General features: G+C 51.0%; 1 protein-coding gene across 1 annotated transcript in view; it reads left to right on the top strand.

Moving 5' to 3' along the window:
• LOC309348773 (TBC1 domain family member 20-like) overlaps positions 1–19,051 on the top strand; it is a 31,013-nt gene that overhangs the window by 9,590 nt on the left and 2,372 nt on the right. The window contains exons 3-7 of the mRNA XM_081874516.1: positions 2,688–2,768; positions 3,427–3,613; positions 4,611–4,712; positions 5,726–5,867; positions 16,727–16,911. Coding sequence (XP_081730642.1) covers positions 2,688–2,768; positions 3,427–3,613; positions 4,611–4,712; positions 5,726–5,867; positions 16,727–16,911 — 697 coding nt within the window. The remainder of the gene's footprint in view (positions 1–2,687; positions 2,769–3,426; positions 3,614–4,610; positions 4,713–5,725; positions 5,868–16,726; positions 16,912–19,051) is intronic.

Genomic DNA, 19,051 nt, shown 5'->3' with positions numbered 1-19,051 from the left:
ATCTGGCCTGTCCAGATTGGGTTTGTTCCTCATACATCTCCTTTGTTCCCTCTTAAAAAGAATAAAGACACTGCAGTCTTCTCTTTGAAATAATGATAAGAAGTTTACTTCCATTCAGCTCACAGTAGGTTCCCTGAAGGCAGGCTTTTAGCTTGTAGTTACAGAAATGAGAGTGGGTTCATCCCATGTAGGGATACGAGCCCATGTGCTGCTGGCTGAGAACCAGCAGACAGCAAAAGACATCAAGAGATCATGGCATCAAAGAGGGAGATGGCTGCATGACCGGCCCTTTTATGGGGTTTCCCAGGGTCACGCCCATCTACCTGGTCACACGCAGGGGAAGGATGCTCCAGACCAGGTGTGACAGGAAGTCCTCCTGGCTGGAGTCTCATCCCCCCTGTGTGTCCACTCTGGGCAAACAGGAAGTGTTGAACTTGACTGCTTGTGTTACATCCCACACCCAGGCTGTATGGATGATGGGAGTGGTCCATAACCCCTGGAAGGCACGAGGTGGGCGGAGTCTGATTCAAGACATGTTACTGTGGCACATGCTAAGGACACAACAGGCTGTTTTCAGAAGCAGTCAATTAAAAAAAATGAGAGGCACAAATACAAGATGGGTGACACCTGGCTTGAGAGCAGTACATGTGAAAAGGATCTAGGAGTCTTGGTTGACCGCAAACTTGACATGAGCCAACAGTGTGACGCGGCAGCTAAAAAAGCCAATGCAATTCTGGGCTGCATCAATAGGAGTATAGCATCTAGATCAAGGGAAGTAATAGTGCCACTGTATTCTGCTCTGGTCAGACCTCACCTGGAGTACTGTGTCCAGTTCTGGGCACCACAGTTCAAGAAGGACACTGACAAACTGGAACGGGTCCAGAGGAGGGCAACCAAAATGGTCAAAGGCCTGGAAACGATGCCTTATGAGGAACGGCTAAGGGAGCTGGGCATGTTTAGCCTGGAGAAGAGGAGGTTAAGGGGTGATATGATAGCCATGTTCAAATATATAAAAGGATGTCACATAGAGGAGGGAGAAAGGTTGTTTTCTGCTGCTCCAGAGAAGCGGACACGGAGCAATGGCTCCAAACTACAAGAAAGAAGATTCCACCTAAACATTAGGAAGAACTTCCTGACAGTAAGAAGAGCTGTTTGACAGTGGAATTTGCTGCCCAGGAGTGTGGTGGAGTCTCCTTCTTTGGAGGTCTTTAAGCAGAGGCTTGACAACCATATGTCAGGAGTGCTCTGATGGTGTTTCCTGCTTGGCAGGGGGTTGGACTCGATGGCCCTTGGGGTCTCTTCCAACTCTACGATTCTATGATTCTAATTAGGGCATAGTGTCCTGCTCCCAAGCAGTGTTAGCAGAGGTGCGGGAGATCTTGTCATTCAGTGTTCTGACTCTTGGGATCTCCACTCGGCCAAGCTGATAAAGCTCATTTTCTTCCCCCGAGTCCTTCGAAATCGCCTCCTGACGTGTTTAACGACCTGAGCCTTTGATAAGGCTCCAAGGCATGTTCCTTTCCAGCACAGGAAAGAGATGAGAGGTTTGGGCTACGTTGCAAAGAGTTTTATTATCCTAACTACGCTGACAAAAAAGACATCCTCTCTCTGTGAAAGCAGAGAGCAACTGAACAAAGGAAACAGGAAACCCACTAAAGTCACATCCTTTCTCCCGTCTCCCTTCTCCCGTGAGACTTCCAATAGCCTGGAATCCCTGGAATGTAAACAGAGTCCTGTGACTCCAAAAGCAGCTGCTCAGTGGCAAACAGAAACTAACACTGACATGCCCTGGATTGGGTGAAGGAAAAGCCCTGTTCACACAATGGCTTTCATTTTTTTCTAGACCCAGCGTGGCATAGTTTGCAGGCACAGTTGATGTTATGTGAACGTCTGCTGTGGAACTCCTTGCATGGTTCTTTTTGTCTGTGCCATCCAAACCTGGTCTCCTCTTGGTCAGGAACTGGCTGGAAGACCAGGAATGGTAGGAGGCACCAGCCGGGGGACCCCCAAGGGGAACCTCAGAGGAGGAAGGCTCAGAGCCCAGGGATTGGTGGTGGGAAACCAAGGAGAGATCGGAGGGAGGAGTGGGGAGAGGAATGGTTAGATGCTGAAGGGGCAACAGGCTTTTGTGAGCCAAGAGAGCCGGCTGCAGAGAGCAGTTCAGACTCAGAAACTGAAGCAGAGGAGGGAGGGAGGGAGGGGGCTGCAGAAGAATGGAGGGAGCCTGCCTTTCCTACTTAATATTGTTGTTGTTGTTGTTGTTGTTGTTGTTGTTGTTGTTGTTTTACTTATACCCCAGCCCTGACATTAGCTGAGGTAAGAAGAGGAGTCATGGCCCCCATGGCCACTCTCAGGGGCCCTTACCAGTGTGCCCACTGCCATCATGGGGTGGAGTCTTTGAGAATCTCTGGGCACCTGTGTTAAGGACATCTTGGTGCAGGGCATGCTGGGATGTTGTGCAGATGTGTGCATGTGTGGGTTGTTGGTTTTTTTGTTTTGTTTTCTGCCAGCCCTTTTGTGGCAAACCAAGGCGCTTCTTCATCTGGCACAGCTGAAAACAGGGGCAGGGGATGAAAGTTGGTGCGACGCGTGAAGAGGTCTTGTAGAGCATGCTGCCTCCTGCCTGGCGGTGGGCGCCCATTGCTGAGCCATCCCACCCACAGCCCGTTTCCTCGCTTCTCCCCCAGGTCGGGAAGTGCGCCAGAACCACAAAGATTGCCACCAAGTCCTCCTGGATGTGCGCCGTTCCGTTCGCCGCTTTCCTCCAGGTGAGACGGGTCTCTTGCAGGGGAGGAAGGGGAGGGGTGAAGGGGTGCAGCCGTGGAGGAGATGCAACAAGGAGGGCGGTGTTGGTGTTTCAAAAAGAAAACGTTCTGACCTCCTTTTTACTCCTTTGTCTAGTCCTCAGACCTTAGTTGGCACAAAAGAGTCTTTGAGAAAGAGTATTCTTGCAGAGTGGGACGCGGGTGGTGCTGTGGTCTAAACCACAGAGCCTAGGACTTGCTGATCAGAAGGTCGGCGGTTCGAATCCCTGCAATGGGGTGAGCTCCCGTTGCTCGGTTCCAGCTCCTGCCAACCTAGCAGTTCGAAAGCACGTCAAGTGCAAGTAGATAAATAGGTACCACTCTGGCGGGAAGGTAAACAGCGTTTCGGTGCGCTGCTCTGGTTCGCCAGAAGCGGCTTAGTCTTGCTGGCCACATGACCCGGAAGCTGTACGCCGGCTCCCTCGGCCAGTAAAGCGAGATGAGCGCTGCAACCCCAGAGTCGGTCATGACTGGACCTAAGGGTCAGGGGTCCCTTTACCTTTTTTATGAAAGTAAGATGAATCTTATTTAAGAAAAGAAAAGAAAGATGAGGGGCTCCACCAAGTCCATAGACTTGATAGATAGAACATACCTTCTGTACCCACCCCTGATCCCTGCGCAGGCATGCATGAGGGGCAGCGTCAGGCCCTTCAGGAGCAGTTGACCAATATCATCCTCCACGTGCTGAAGACCCACCCTGAGCTGCACTACTACCAGGGCTACCACGACATTGCTGTGACACTGCTGCTGGTCTCTGGCGAGCGCATGGCCGTTGCTCTGCTGGAGAGGCTCTCGACGCTTCATCTCAGGTGCGTCACCTGGACTGGGCACAGGGAAGAGGTGGTGGTAGAGGAGGATGAAAACACACCTTTGGTTGAAAGTGGCAGCATTGAACATGGCCCTCCCCAGCTTCCATGTTCTTTCTAGGGACTTTATGTTGTTGTTTATTAAAGTTTTTTTATTAACAATTTTCACATAACAAATTATTCAAACAAATCATCTTCATTATCCCCACCCCATTTTTTCCCTCCCACTTCCCCAACAGACCCTCCCTCAGCTCCTCTCTCTGATTTCTCAACCAATTTTAACTTCTGCATATTATAAAATGGTATACATCCTTATATTATCTGTCTACTATATTAACCCTCAATAAATTTGTGTATGTTTATTCAAAACCTGCCAAGGAGTCCAATTCATTTTCTTGTCTTTTAAAATAATTTATAAAAGGTTCCCATTCTTCTTTAAAGTCACAGTTGTCCTTGTCTTCTAGTTTGCATGTCAGTTTCGCCAGTTCTGCATAGTTCATTAAGTTCTCTTGCTGCTGTTCTTTTGTCGGGGTTTCCTCATTCTTCCATCCTTGTGCTATCAAGACTCTTGCCGCTGTTGTTGCATACATAAATAAATTCTTTCTTTTCCTTGGCTGGCCTTGTCCTACAATCCCTAACAGAAAAGCCTCTGGTTTTTATTATAAATGTTATTTTGAACATCTTCTTCAGCTCATTATATATCATTTCCCAGAATTTCTTAATTTCTCTGCATTCCCACCACATGTGATAAAAGGTCCCTTCCTTTTCTTTACATTTCCAGCATGTGTTTGACCCAGTTTTATACATTTTTGCAATCTATACTGTTGTTATATACCATCTATACATCATTTTCATGTGATTTTCTTTCAAAAGGGAGCAATCTGCGAATTTTAAATCTGTTTTCCACAGTTTTTCCCAGTCTTCAAATGGTATGTTATGACCTATATCTTGTGCCCATTTGATCATGACCGATTTCACCTCCTCATCTTTTGCTTTCTAGGGACTTCATGGACCCGACTATGGACAGCACCAAGCACATCCTCAATTACCTCATGCCTATTCTGCAGCAGGAGAGCCCTCAACTCCATGACTTCATGCAAAGGTACCTTCTCCCCACCCCGCACCCTGTGCCCCAGGCTGGGTGGGTTTTTGTGCAATCAGATATAAACAGGGAAGGCTGAAAGTTAAAAAAAGGGGGCATTTGCAAAGCTGTAGTGGTGCTGTACGTTAAACCACAGAGCCTAGGACTTGCTGATCAGAAGGTCGGCGGTTCGAATCCCCACGACGTGGTGAGCTCCCGTTGCTCGGTCCCTGCTCCTGCCCACCTAGCAGTTCGAAAGCATGTCAAAGTGCAAGTAGATAAATAGGTACCGCTCCAGCGGGAAGGTAAACAGCATTTCCGTGCACTGCTCTGGTTTGCCAGAAGCGGCTTCATCATGCTGGCCACATGACCCAGAAGCTGTACGCCGGCTCCCTCGGCCAATAAAGCGAGATGAGCACCGCAACCCCAGAGTTGGTCACGACTGGACCTAATAGTCAGGGGTCCCTTTACCTTTACTAGGTGGGTTTGGGTGTGAGGGCAGGTTCCAAAATGATGGAGACCAAGGGCTTATTCTTCTTCTTCTTCTTTTTTAAATAATACTTTATTTAGAATTCAACAATGACAAAGGGAAGAAAACCACAGTAGTTGCTCCATCAATTCATTACAGTTAACCAATTTTAACAATATATAAATAGTAATAGAAAAATTACACAACTTCACTTTTAACTTACTGAAGTTTTCATATTACACTTTTATCTTTTTAACTCATTCTTAACATATGGAAAAGAGAAAGACCAAGAAAGGAGACACACACACACAAAAAAAGGAAAAAGAAGGGGGGAATGAGGGGAGGGGGGAAAGGGGGGGGGAAGGAAAAGGAAAAAGAAGACAAAACAAAACAAACACATTTGGCTTCCGATTAGACTCATTGTATTATTATTTCTACAATTTTTTCACACACAGTTCCAAGTTATTGTATTTCTTTCTTTGTTTTCGTCAGATATAAAAAACCATTATATTTGGAGACCAAGGACTTCTTAGTGGTGACTCCTTCTCTTTGCTTCCGCTTGCAGAGCTGAGGTGGGGACCATCTTCGCCCTGAGCTGGCTGATCACCTGGTACGGCCACGTCCTCGCCAACTTCCAGCACATCCTTCGCCTCTATGATTTCTTCCTGGCCTCCCACCCTCTCATGGCAGTTTACTTTGCCGCTGCGGTAAGTCAGGCTGCAGGCACGAAGGGCAGGGGCCACTGTGCCGCAGCAGAGGGAGGTTTCCTCTTTGGGGGGGTTCCCTCTTTGGTGCCCCCACCCAATTTCAGAGCTTTCTTACGCCTATTGAGTGTGGGTGTGTCTTCATGGCTGTGGAGTTTAGCACTCCAATTTAGCATCCTGAGAGTTTAACCTTGTAAAAAAAGCCTTTGCCAATCTAGTGCCCTCCAGATGTTAAGAGACAGCATGATAGAAGTTTGTAAAATGATGCCTGGCATGGGGAAAGTGAACAGAAAAAAAGTTTTATTCCAGTTCTCATTACAGTCATAAAACTGAATGTTGAAATATTCAGGACAGATTTCTTTTAAAAGCCTTATTCACACAGCACATAGTTAAACCAAGGAACTCCCTCCCAGTGGTGGAGCTTCATACCATAGCTGTCAACCGTCCCTTATTTGGCGGGAAAGTCCCTTATCCCAGCGCCGTGTCCCGCTGCTGTCCCTTATTGATGATGTCTATGATGGGATAATGAGCTGCTTGTGCGTAAAAGCTTGATCCCTCTGGGGTTTGGCTGGTCATCCAAACCGATGCACTAACGGAGCCCCCAAAGCATGACTCCGTCAGTCGCTGGTAGAATCTGACAGTGGGCGTCTACGGAATTTACGCCAACATAAAAGCTGTTTGACAGACATGCGCTTTCGTGACTCTCTGCGTGACAGTTTCCGGCGAAGGGTGGGAGTTCCCAACGGGGGTCCCGTTACCTCTCCACTACTCTCACTGGAAGCATCCCAGAGCCTCCCCTCCGCTGTGACTCCTGCACTCCCCCTGCTGGTTCCCTCTTCTGCTGCAGATTCTCTCCTATCCTCCTGGAGCCTGTCCACCACCTGTCTCTCCGATGGCAGTTCCCTGACATCCACCTCCCCCCCAGGGCCCCCTTCACCCCCTCCCGCCTCCTCTCCCACTGGCGGTGAGGGCGGAAAGCCCCTGAAGGAACTCTCCTCGTCGTCCGAGGATTCTAACACTTCTAGCCACGGCGTACCGTCTCTCTCCCCGTCTTCCTCTTCTTCGTCGGAGTCGGCTTCTTCACCCACCCCTGACCCTGGGAACCCTTCAAACTCTCCTTCCTCATCGGTGGTCCCAAAGTGTTCCCTTCTAAATCGAGCCACGGGTTGCGGTTTTCTTGGGAAACGCTGATGAAATGTTTCTATTAAAACCTCGTCATTGACTACCTCTGCTGGTACCCAAGTGTTTTCCGACTCTGCTTCCCCCTCCCATTCTACCAGATATTCCACCTGATTCCCCTTCCACCTGGAATCAATGATTCCTGCCACGTTCATGTCGCGCTCTCTCTCTTCTATCACGGGCGTTTGGGTGGCCTCTCTCTCACGCTCCCCCCACTCACGTCCCCCTCGGTACGGCGACAGTAATGACCTGTGAAATACTGGGTGTAATTTCATGTGACTGGGCAGCCTGAGTTTGAATGCCACTGGGTTGACCTGCTGTATGACCTCAAAGGGTCCCAATCTTTTGGACCTCAATTTCTTACTCCCGCCCTTGAACGGTAGCCCTTGGGTGGACAACCACACCCGGTCCCCCACCCTTATAGTTTCACCTTCCCTCCTATTTCTGTCTGCTTGCTTCTTATATTCTTCCTTGGCTTTCTCTAAGTTAAGTTGAAGCTGACGATGGATCGCCTCCATCTCTTCAAAAAAATATTCCGCCGCCGGCACGCTCCACCTCTCCCCTCCCTCTCCTGGGAATGCCCGGGGGTGACACCCATAATTTGCCAGGAAGGGACTCATCCCTGTGGACACGTTCTCCGCGTTGTTGTAGGCAAATTCTGCTAGAGGTAACTTATCCACCCAATCATTTTCTCTGTCTTTTACATAACACCTCAGGTATTGTTGTAAAACCCCATTTGCCCTTTCCGCTTGCCCATTGGTTTCTGGGTGCCGGGCAGTTGAGAAATTGAGTTCTACGTGCAGTAAGCTCATAAGTTTCCTCCAGAACCTGGAAGTAAATTGTTTCCCTCTGTCGCTGACCACCCTCAAGGGGGCGCCATGCAACTTGAAAATATGTTCTACAAACAACTTGGCGGTTTCCTCCGCTGTGACTGCATGTGAACAAGCTATAAAATGACACATCTTGGTTAATTGATCTACCACCACCATGACAGCTGTTTTGCCTTTGGATTTTGGCAGGTCCGTCATAAAATCTATGGATACTGCCTCCCATGGCCTTTCGGGCGTGGGTAAGGGTTGTAATAGCCCCGCTGGCGCCACCCTCTCCCCCTTCGCTCGCTGGCACCTGTCGCAACCCCTGACATATTCCCGTACGTCCTCCCTCACCTTGGGCCACCAAAACTCCCTGGTAACCAACCACATGGTTTTGTGCTGTCCAAAATGTCCCGCTGTGGGGCTGTCATGCAACTGCTTGAGTACTCTGCCCCTCAGTTCCCCGTCAGGTATGTACAGTGCCCCTTTGTAATACAACGCCCCGTTCTTTTCTTCGAACCCCCCTGTGTTCTCCTCTGTCCTCCGGAGCTCTCTGAGTTTCTCTTGGGCGTATTCATCGTTCTCCGTACCCTCTATCAGTTCCCTCTGCCCCACCAATGCCGCCCCACACACCCAGCGGTCTTCAGGGATTACATGCCTTGCCTCAGGCGCTCCCTCCCCCTCTAAGTACTCAGGTTTCCTGGAAAGAGCGTCCGCCCTCACGTTCTCGGAGCCGGGCACGTAACGAATCTCAAAGTGGAATTTGGAGAACTCCTGGGCCCATCTCACTTGTCTCTGGTTCAGCACTCGGGCTGTTCTCCAGTATTCCAGATTTTTGTGGTCAGTTCGGACTTGAACCTTGTGCTGCGCCCCAATCAGCAAGTGCCGCCATTTCCGGAATGCTTCATGAATGGCGAGCAGTTCTCGGTCGTACACTGTGTAGTTCCTCTCTGATTTGTTCAACTTCCGCGAGAAGAATGCACACGGTCTCCATTCAGACGTATCTTTTCCCGGCTGGAGAAGAACGGCCCCCACCGCTCGGTCTTTTAAAAGCCTTATTCACACAGCACATAGTTAAACCAAGGAACTCCCTCCCAGTGGTGGAGCTTCATACCATAGCTGTCAACCGTCCCTTATTTGGCGGGAAAGTCCCTTATCCCAGCGCCGTGTCCCGCTGCTGTCCCTTATTGATGATGTCTATGATGGGATAATGAGCTGCTTGTGCGTAAAAGCTTGATCCCTCTGGGGTTTGGCTGGTCATCCAAACCGATGCACTAACGGAGCCCCCAAAGCATGACTCCGTCAGTCGCTGGTAGAATCTGACAGTGGGCGTCTACGGAATTTACGCCAACATAAAAGCTGTTTGACAGACATGCGCTTTCGTGACTCTCTGCGTGACAGTTTCCGGCGAAGGGTGGGAGTTCCCAACGGGGGTCCCGTTACCTCTCCACTACTCTCACTGGAAGCATCCCAGAGCCTCCCCTCCGCTGTGACTCCTGCACTCCCCCTGCTGGTTCCCTCTTCTGCTGCAGATTCTCTCCTATCCTCCTGGAGCCTGTCCACCACCTGTCTCTCCGATGGCAGTTCCCTGACATCCACCTCCCCCCCAGGGCCCCCTTCACCCCCTCCCGCCTCCTCTCCCACTGGCGGTGAGGGCGGAAAGCCCCTGAAGGAACTCTCCTCGTCGTCCGAGGATTCTAACACTTCTAGCCACGGCGTACCGTCTCTCTCCCCGTCTTCCTCTTCTTCGTCGGAGTCGGCTTCTTCACCCACCCCTGACCCTGGGAACCCTTCAAACTCTCCTTCCTCATCGGTGGTCCCAAAGTGTTCCCTTCTAAATCGAGCCACGGGTTGCGGTTTTCTTGGGAAACGCTGATGAAATGTTTCTATTAAAACCTCGTCATTGACTACCTCTGCTGGTACCCAAGTGTTTTCCGACTCTGCTTCCCCCTCCCATTCTACCAGATATTCCACCTGATTCCCCTTCCACCTGGAATCAATGATTCCTGCCACGTTCATGTCGCGCTCTCTCTCTTCTATCACGGGCGTTTGGGTGGCCTCTCTCTCACGCTCCCCCCACTCACGTCCCCCTCGGTACGGCGACAGTAATGACCTGTGAAATACTGGGTGTAATTTCATGTGACTGGGCAGCCTGAGTTTGAATGCCACTGGGTTGACCTGCTGTATGACCTCAAAGGGTCCCAATCTTTTGGACCTCAATTTCTTACTCCCGCCCTTGAACGGTAGCCCTTGGGTGGACAACCACACCCGGTCCCCCACCCTTATAGTTTCACCTTCCCTCCTATTTCTGTCTGCTTGCTTCTTATATTCTTCCTTGGCTTTCTCTAAGTTAAGTTGAAGCTGACGATGGATCGCCTCCATCTCTTCAAAAAAATATTCCGCCGCCGGCACGCTCCACCTCTCCCCTCCCTCTCCTGGGAATGCCCGGGGGTGACACCCATAATTTGCCAGGAAGGGACTCATCCCTGTGGACACGTTCTCCGCGTTGTTGTAGGCAAATTCTGCTAGAGGTAACTTATCCACCCAATCATTTTCTCTGTCTTTTACATAACACCTCAGGTATTGTTGTAAAACCCCATTTGCCCTTTCCGCTTGCCCATTGGTTTCTGGGTGCCGGGCAGTTGAGAAATTGAGTTCTACGTGCAGTAAGCTCATAAGTTTCCTCCAGAACCTGGAAGTAAATTGTTTCCCTCTGTCGCTCAAAACCCTCAAGGGGGCGCCATGCAACTTGAAAATATGTTCTACAAACAACTTGGCGGTTTCCTCCGCTGTGACTGCATGTGAACAAGCTATAAAATGACACATCTTGGTTAATTGATCTACCACCACCATGACAGCTGTTTTGCCTTTGGATTTTGGCAGGTCCGTCATAAAATCTATGGATACTGCCTCCCATGGCCTTTCGGGCGTGGGTAAGGGTTGTAATAGCCCCGCTGGCGCCACCCTCTCCCCCTTCGCTCGCTGGCACCTGTCGCAACCCCTGACATATTCCCGTACGTCCTCCCTCACCTTGGGCCACCAAAACTCCCTGGTAACCAACCACATGGTTTTGTGCTGTCCAAAATGTCCCGCTGTGGGGCTGTCATGCAACTGCTTGAGTACTCTGCCCCTCAGTTCCCCGTCGGGTATGTACAGTGCCCCTTTGTAATACAACGCCCCGTTCTTTTCTTCGAACCCCCCTGTGTTCTCCTCTGTCCTCCGGAGCTCTCTGAGTTTCTCTTGGGCGTATTCATCGTTCTCCGTACCCTCTATCAGTTCCCTCTGCCCCACCAATGCCGCCCCACACACCCAGCGGTCTTCAGGGATTACATGCCTTGCCTCAGGCGCTCCCTCCCCCTCTAAGTACTCAGGTTTCCTGGAAAGAGCGTCCGCCCTCACGTTCTCGGAGCCGGGCACGTAACGAATCTCAAAGTGGAATTTGGAGAACTCCTGGGCCCATCTCACTTGTCTCTGGTTCAGCACTCGGGCTGTTCTCCAGTATTCCAGATTTTTGTGGTCAGTTCGGACTTGAACCTTGTGCTGCGCCCCAATCAGCAAGTGCCGCCATTTCCGGAATGCTTCATGAATGGCGAGCAGTTCTCGGTCGTACACTGTGTAGTTCCTCTCTGATTTGTTCAACTTCCGCGAGAAGAATGCACACGGTCTCCATTCAGACGTATCTTTTCCCGGCTGGAGAAGAACGGCCCCTACCGCTCGGTCTGACGCGTCAGTCTCCACTCTCATTGGTTGTTGTAGATCCACGTGCAAAAGTTGCTCTTCCGACGCAAACGCCTGCTTTGAGCGTTCGAACGCTTGCTGCGCTTCTCCCGTCCAAAAAAATTTCTTTTTGCTACTAAGACAATCCGTGATGGGCGCTGTTAAATGGGCAAAGTTTTTGATGAACTTCCTATAGAAGTTTCCGAAGCCCAGGAACCTTTGCACGTCCTTCTTGGTCTTTGGTGTTTTCCATTCCAGTACCGCTTGAACCTTGCTGGGATCCATGGCCAATCCCTTGTCAGACAACCGGTACCCCAGGAATTCCACCTCCTTGGTATGAAACTGACACTTCTCCAGTTTCACCCACAGCCGGTTTTCTCGCAGCTTGCTCAGTACCTCTCTTACATCTCGCACATGCTGCTCCTCATTGTCTGAGTACACCAGGACGTCATCTAAGAACGCTACGCAGTTCTTGTAGAGCAGTGGCCCCAGGACGTGATTCATGAATGATTGAAAACAGGCGGAGCCCGCTTGTAATCCGAAAGGCATAACGGTGTACTCAAAGGCCCCCAAGGGGGTGAACATAGTGGTCTTCCACTCATCCCCCTTTCTCACACGTATCAAGTTATATGCCCCCCTAAGGTCCAGCTTGGTAAAAATTTTCCCTTTTCTCACCCGTGTTAGAATGTCATCAATTCTGGGCATAGGGAAAGTCACTGGTTCTGACACTGCATTTAGGGCCCTGAAATCACATACAAGCCTGGGCTTGCCCGTGTTTTTTTTGTCCACAAAGAACACTGGGCTGCCCCCCACCGCTCGTGACTCTCTGATGAAACCTCGCTTGAGATTCTTGTCAATGAACTCCCTTAACTCCTGCATCTCACTGTCTGACATTGCATACAGCTTGCCCACTGGCAATTGTGCTCCTGGGAGTAAGGTAATTTGACAATCAAAGGGTCTGTGCGGGGGCAGTTTATCTGCTTCTTTTTCGCTGAATACGTCAAGCAAGTCAGCGTATTGTGGTGGCACCCTCCCCTTGTCCATCACTTCCATCCCTGCTAGAGTGGCCCTGGCGCCTGCCTGAGCCTCTCCCTCCTTGCAGTGTTCTAGGCAATGTGCTGATCCAAAGGAAACCACTCTCTGATGCCAGCCTACTAGCGGATCGTGTAGCGCCAGCCAGCTCATACCCAAGATAATAGGAGCTCCTCCCAAGGTGGCTACGTTAAACGCTATCAGTTCGGTGTGTCGTGCCACCCTCATTATCATTGGTACAGTCTGTTGGCTCACTTCTCCTCCCAACAGCTCCCTCCCATCAATCGTGGTAACCTGCAAAGGCTTACTCAATGGGATAGTCTGTATCTGGTGTGCAGCTGCAAACTCTTTGCTTATGAAATTACATGAGCTACCTGAATCCAATAGCGCTTTTATCTTCAGTGGGTGTCCGTTTGCCAGTTCCAGCAACACCTCTATCACAAGCGCTGGTCTTGGAGGTTCCGGCGTGGGCACATTCATTACTCCCTGGCCTGGCTGCTGTGCCCTGATGTTGGCAACCAGGCGTTGGCTTTTACTTGCTCCGTGATTTCTTCTTCCTCCTTCCCCCCAACAGTTCCCGCCATCCCTTGCCATTCCTTCCTTTGCGGACAGACTCTGGCAAAGTGACCTGGCTGTTGGCAGAGATAGCATCTCTTGCCGCTCTTTCCCTCCTTCTTCCGCCCTTCACTGGTGTTTGAAACTGCGCGCGCGCGCGCTGTTCCAAGTTCCATCGGCTCTGCTGGCGGGAAAGGCTGCTCCGGAATCTCTGGAATGCGGAAGTCCTTCCAACGTTCCCCCTTTCCTTCCCGCTTTTCCATAGCTCTAGCTTCCTGGCGTGCCCCAATGGACAGCGCTGATTTAGTCAGCTGACCCATAGACTCCGCCCTAGGCGCCCGGGAAAGTTCATCTTTCACTGCCGGAGAGAGACCTTCTTCAAACAGCATTTGAATAGGTTCACTAGCAAGGTCCCACCCAAGTCTATGAATCAGCATGGTGAACTCAGTCCAGTACTCACGTACAGATCGGCTCCCCTGTTTACACGCCATTAACTGCCTGCGCACCACTCCCTGCTCGATCTCGCTGGAAAACATCAAATCCATGGCGCGGAAAAACTTCATTGTGTCCTTTAAGATTTCATTATTGGCTGCCATCAGGGGCCGAATCCAGTCCCTCGCCCCTCCCTCTAGATGGCCAATCACGTACGCCACTCTAGAGTTCTCGTCGGGGAAGTCATCAAACAGTAGATTGAGAGCATATTGCATCTCTGTCCTAAAGGCTTGATAGTTCCGGGGATCCCCCCCAAATTTCTGCACCAGTCCAGGCACCCGTCTGGCAAGTGGGGTGGTCTTCCCCTTATCTGCATCTTGAGCCCTCCTCTCCTCGAGCCTCGCCGTTTGCAGTGCCAGCTGGACCTCCAACGCCCTGTACCTTTGTTCCAGGCTTGGACCTGCTCCAGCTCCAGCTCCCGCTCCTGCTCCTCCGGTTCCGGATGGTTCGCTCATGATGCCTTCTGCTTGCACAAGCTGCTTTCAAAGACTGTCAGATTGCTATGATGGGATAATGAGCTGCTTGTGCGTAAAAGCTTGATCCCTCTGGGGTTTGGCTGGTCATCCAAACCGATGCACTAACGGAGCCCCCAAAGCATGACTCCATCAGTCGCTGGTAGAATCTGACAGCGGGCGTCTACGGAATTTACGCCAACATAAAAGCTGTTTGACAGACATGCGCTTTCGTGACTCTCTGCGTGACAGTTTCCGGCGAAGGGTGGGAGTTCCCAACGGGGGTCCCGTTACCTCTCCACTACTCTCACTGGAAGCATCCCAGAGCCTCCCCTCCGCTGTGACTCCTGCACTCCCCCTGCTGGTTCCCTCTTCTGCTGCAGATTCTCTCCTATCCTCCTGGAGCCTGTCCACCACCTGTCTCTCCGATGGCAGTTCCCTGACAATGTCCCTTAAATTTCCCGGGTTTCAAAGGAAGCAGCTCCTCTCCCTCTCTCCCTCCCTCCCTGCTGGCCAGGGAGGAGGGAGGCTCCGACTGTGTTGCTTGGCTGCGTTGCTCACCAATAAGGAGTCTAAGAACGACTGGGGGGTGGAGCTTGCATGCCTTGTGCCGGTCAAATCGGCCGCGTTGCCTGGGGACTCGCCTTTGCTCAGCGCTTCCCAGCGGAGAGGTGACGGTGGTTTTCCTTGCTGCATCCCCTTTGCCGGGTTGCTGCGCTGTGGGAACCACCGCTTGAGGCTTCGTTTGGCTGCTGGCTGGGCTTTCTGCCTTTGACTCGGAGGGGCTCAGAAGCTGAACATACCTGTGCCCGGAAAATCCCTTATTTTGGCTGCTGATCCCTTATTTCCGAGGCTGCTGGTCCCTTATTTTCAAATCTGTAAGTTGACAGCTATGGCTTCATACTCCAGCACCAGGGGCAGAGAGCAGGCGGGGGCATGGCTGGTGCATGTCCCAGGGGGTCATGGCATGCATCCTGGGGGCATGGCGCACTGTGCGGGGGCGTGCCGCCTGTTAAGATTTCTATTCCACCTTAAGGAGCAGATGTGTGGAACTGTTGCGCGTCACATGCCTGTTTACATTCTAGCGCAGCTTGCTGGGAATTTCCATTGTGTGTATTGCGCGGGGGTGTATGTGTCAGCCATGATGGCACCCCCCGGGATCGTGGTGCCGGGGGGCGGTGCGCTTCCCCGCCCCCTCTTCCTCTGCCAGTGCTCCCTCCCACATGAGGCAGGGGTGGCCACAAACCTAGATGGCTTTAAAAGAGGATGAGACAAATTCATGGAGGAGGAAAAGAGGGCTATCAATGGCTTCTGGCCAGGCTGGCTCCTGCTCTGCTTCCACGGCTGGAGGCAGCTGTGCTTCTGAATCTCATTCCTGGAAACCGCAGGAGGGGAGAGTTGCTCTGGTGCTCATGTCCTCTTTGTGGGTTTTCCACAGACATCTAGTGGGCCACTGTGAGAACAGGATGCTGGGCGAAACTGGCCACTGGTTAGACCCAGCAGATGCTCTTCCTGTTGGCATGCAACCAAGGAAACAGGGGCAGTTGGCAGGCCCCCACCTGGCTCCAGCCCACCAGCCGGTGTGCCGGGCAAACTCCAGTCCTTGGATCAGCATGAATCTGCGACCCAAGCTTCAGAAGTTTCAGAACCTAGAGCACGTGCAGCCCGGACACTGAGGTCCAGCTCCAGGGGCCTTCTGGCGGTTCCCTCCCTGCGAGAAGTGAGGTTACAAGGAACCAGGCAGAGGGCCTTCTCGGTAGTGGCACCCACCCTGTGGAACACCCTCCCTTCAGACGTGAAGGAAATAAGCAGCTATCCTATCTTTAAAAGACATCTGAAGGCAACCCTGTTTAGGGAAGTTTTTAATATTTAATGCTGTGAAAACCAGGAGAGTAAATGCTTTGCAACAGAAGTGGCAGGAGAGGCTGTGTAAGCCTATTTACAAGAAGTTTATTCAGCATGTTGTTGTTGAGTCGCTTAGTCGTGTCTTGGTGACCCCTTGGACCAGAGCACGCCAGGCACTCCTGTCTTCCACTGCCTCCCACAGTTTGGGCAGACTCATGCTGGTAGCTTCGAGAACACTGTCCCACCATCTTGTCCTCTGTCGTCCCCTTCTCCTTGTGCCCTCCATCTTTCCCAACATCAGGGTCTTTTCCGGGGAGTCTTCTCTTCTCATGAGGTGGCCAAAGTCTTGGAGCCTCAGCTTCAGGATCTGTCCTTCCAGTGAGCACTCAGGGCTGATTTCCTTCAGAACGGATCGGTTTGATCTTCTTGCAGTCCATGGGACTCTCCAGAGTCTCCTCCAGCACCAGAATTCAAAAGCACCCATTCTTCCGCAATCAGCCTTCTTTGTGGTCTAGCTCTCACTTCCATACATCACTACTTGGAAAACCATAGCTTTAACTATATGTTATTCAGCATACATCAGGACAAAAGGAAACATGTCTGATCCCCTTCGTATCCAAAGCAAGACAGCAAAAGCAAAAGGGAAGTTCCCAGCAAGCTGTGCTGGAGTGTAAACAGGCATGTGACATGCAACACTTCCACACGTCTGTTCTGAAGATGAAAAGGAATATCCTAACACTTCCAGCCCCTCTTTCTCCCTTCCTTCCCACCCCTCTAGATTGTCCTCTTCCGCGAAGAGGAGGTGCTGGCCTGTGACTGCGACATGCCCAGCATCCACCAGCTCCTGTCCCAGATCCCTCAGGACCTGCCTTACGAGACCCTCATTGCCCGTGCCCACCAGCTCTTCCAGCGTCTCCCCCACGCCCAGCTAGCCAAGCAGGCAGCGCTTGAGCTCCAGAAGAGGTGAGGGGGCCAGGACCTCGGGAGGAGGGGCCGTGTGATCCTGGGTTCCTCCCCCAGGAGGTGTGTGGATGCATGGGGTGAGGTAGGGCTCTGTTGTGCTTGTCTTTGCAATGTCCACCCTCCCCTCCTTCTGCTCCACACAGCTACGAAGGAAGGGAGGAGACGGCTAGTCTTCTCCAAAGCTTCTTAAGGTTTTTTTTTTATGCACAGAGAATCCTGTGGAAGTCCGAGGTGAAGAGATAGAGAGTTTGCCATGCCAGTGTGGGAATGTTGAGGGAGGCAGGAGAGGAAATAATAATAATAATAATAATAATAATAATAATAATAATAATAATGATATTTTATTTATACCCCGCCCTCCCCGGCCAGAGCAGGGCTCAGGGGGGCTAACACCAACAAAATCACAGTAAAAACATAATAGGGGGGAAGGGGGGGAAGGGGGGGGAAGAAAAAACCCAATTTAAAACACAGGTTAAAATGCCATTTAAAATGCAGCCTCATTTTAAAGTAGCTGAAAAATCAAGATCATAAAGGGAGGGAAACAGAAGGGTCAGACTGAGTCCAAACCCGAGGCCAGGTGGAACAGCTCTGTCTTGCAGCCCCTGCGGAAAGATAATAATAATAATAATAATAATAATAATAATAATATCTTTATTGTCATTGCCCCCTCTCGGGGACAACGAAATTACTTGGCTGCTCCATCCACCCAGGTAGGGCACTCCACTCAAAATCAGAACAAGTATAAAAACACTAATTAAAACAATACAGTATAATACAGCAAGGAAGATTAAATGACTTTCAAAGTTCAGGTTTCCCATTCAGGGCCGAGATCGCTCTGGAGAAGAAGCTGTTCTTGAGACGGCTCGTTCTTGTCTTCATCGTCCTGTATCTCCGTCCCGACGGCAGGAGCTCGAAGAGACAGTGACCAGGATGCGATGGATCTTTTACTATGTCCAGTGCCTTCCTATGGCACCTTGTGGCATAGATCTGCTCTAAGGTGGAGAGTGGGCAGCCAACAATGCTCTCTGCTGCCTTCACAACTCTGCACAACCCCATCCTGTCCTGGGTAGTACAGCTTCCGTACCACACACATAAGCCATAAGTGAGCACACTCTCAATGGCACAGTGATAGAAGGCAAGCAGCAGTTTCTGCGGAAGATGGTTTTCACAAGTCTCTTGTGACAGAGCGTTCCACCACGTAGGGGCCAGTGCTGAAAAGGCCCTGGCCCAATCTAACCTCCTTGAGACTTGGGACCTCCAAAGTGTTGTTATTTGTGGACCTTAAGGTGCTCCATGGGACATACCAGGAGAGGTGGTCCCGTAGGTACGAGGGTCCTAGGCCATGAAGGGCTTTAAAGGTCAAAAGCAGCACCTTAAATCTGACCCTGTACTCCACCAGAAGCCAGTGCAGCTGGAAAAGCACTGGGTGAATATGCTCCCATGGCAGAGACCCCGTAAGGAGCCTCGCCGTGGCATTCTGCACCCGCTGGAGTTTCTGGGTCAGCTTCAAGGGCAGCTCCGCATAGAGCGAGTTGCAGTAATTAAACCTGCAGGTGACCATCACAGGAATCACTGGGGCCAGATCAGGGCGAGAAATATGTTGATCATTAATATCCTGCCTAACCTGCGCTAGCAAGTTCCTTTACTTAGCAGAGTTTCATCCCCCTTTTTACACAACAGAAAACTGGCTGCAAACTTGTGTGAGTTTCTTAAGACAATAAGCAATTCAATCTGGCTTGTCCAGATTGAAATGTGTCCTAACATGTTCCTGGTAAGACCCCTTTTTAACCCCTCTTAAAAGAATAAAGACACCACAGTCTTATTCATAAGTAACAAAAAGTAGTTTTACTCACGACCAGGCAGAGCACAGTGTGATCCCTGAAGTCAGGCTTTGGGCTTAAAGTTACAAAGATAGACAAACAGGTTTGCCCCATATGTGGGTTCACCCAGTGACTGCAGTTAGCAGTCCAGCAGTTCACAGGAAGAAACGAAGATGGAAAAGGAGGGAGAGAGTGCTGCGTGACTCGTCCTTTTGTTACCTGGACAGGTTAGGTCACGCCCACCCACTAGCCCCATGCAAGGAAGGATGCTCCCTCCAGGCCAGGAGGAACAGGAAGTTTCGACTAGCTGGACCAAACAT

This window comes from Podarcis erhardii (assembly GCF_964252035.2).
Source record: "Podarcis erhardii genome assembly, chromosome: 8".
Lineage (NCBI taxonomy): Eukaryota > Metazoa > Chordata > Lepidosauria > Squamata > Lacertidae > Podarcis > Podarcis erhardii.
Note: the sequence above shows the minus strand (reverse complement) of the source record. Positions and strands in the feature narration are given on the sequence as shown.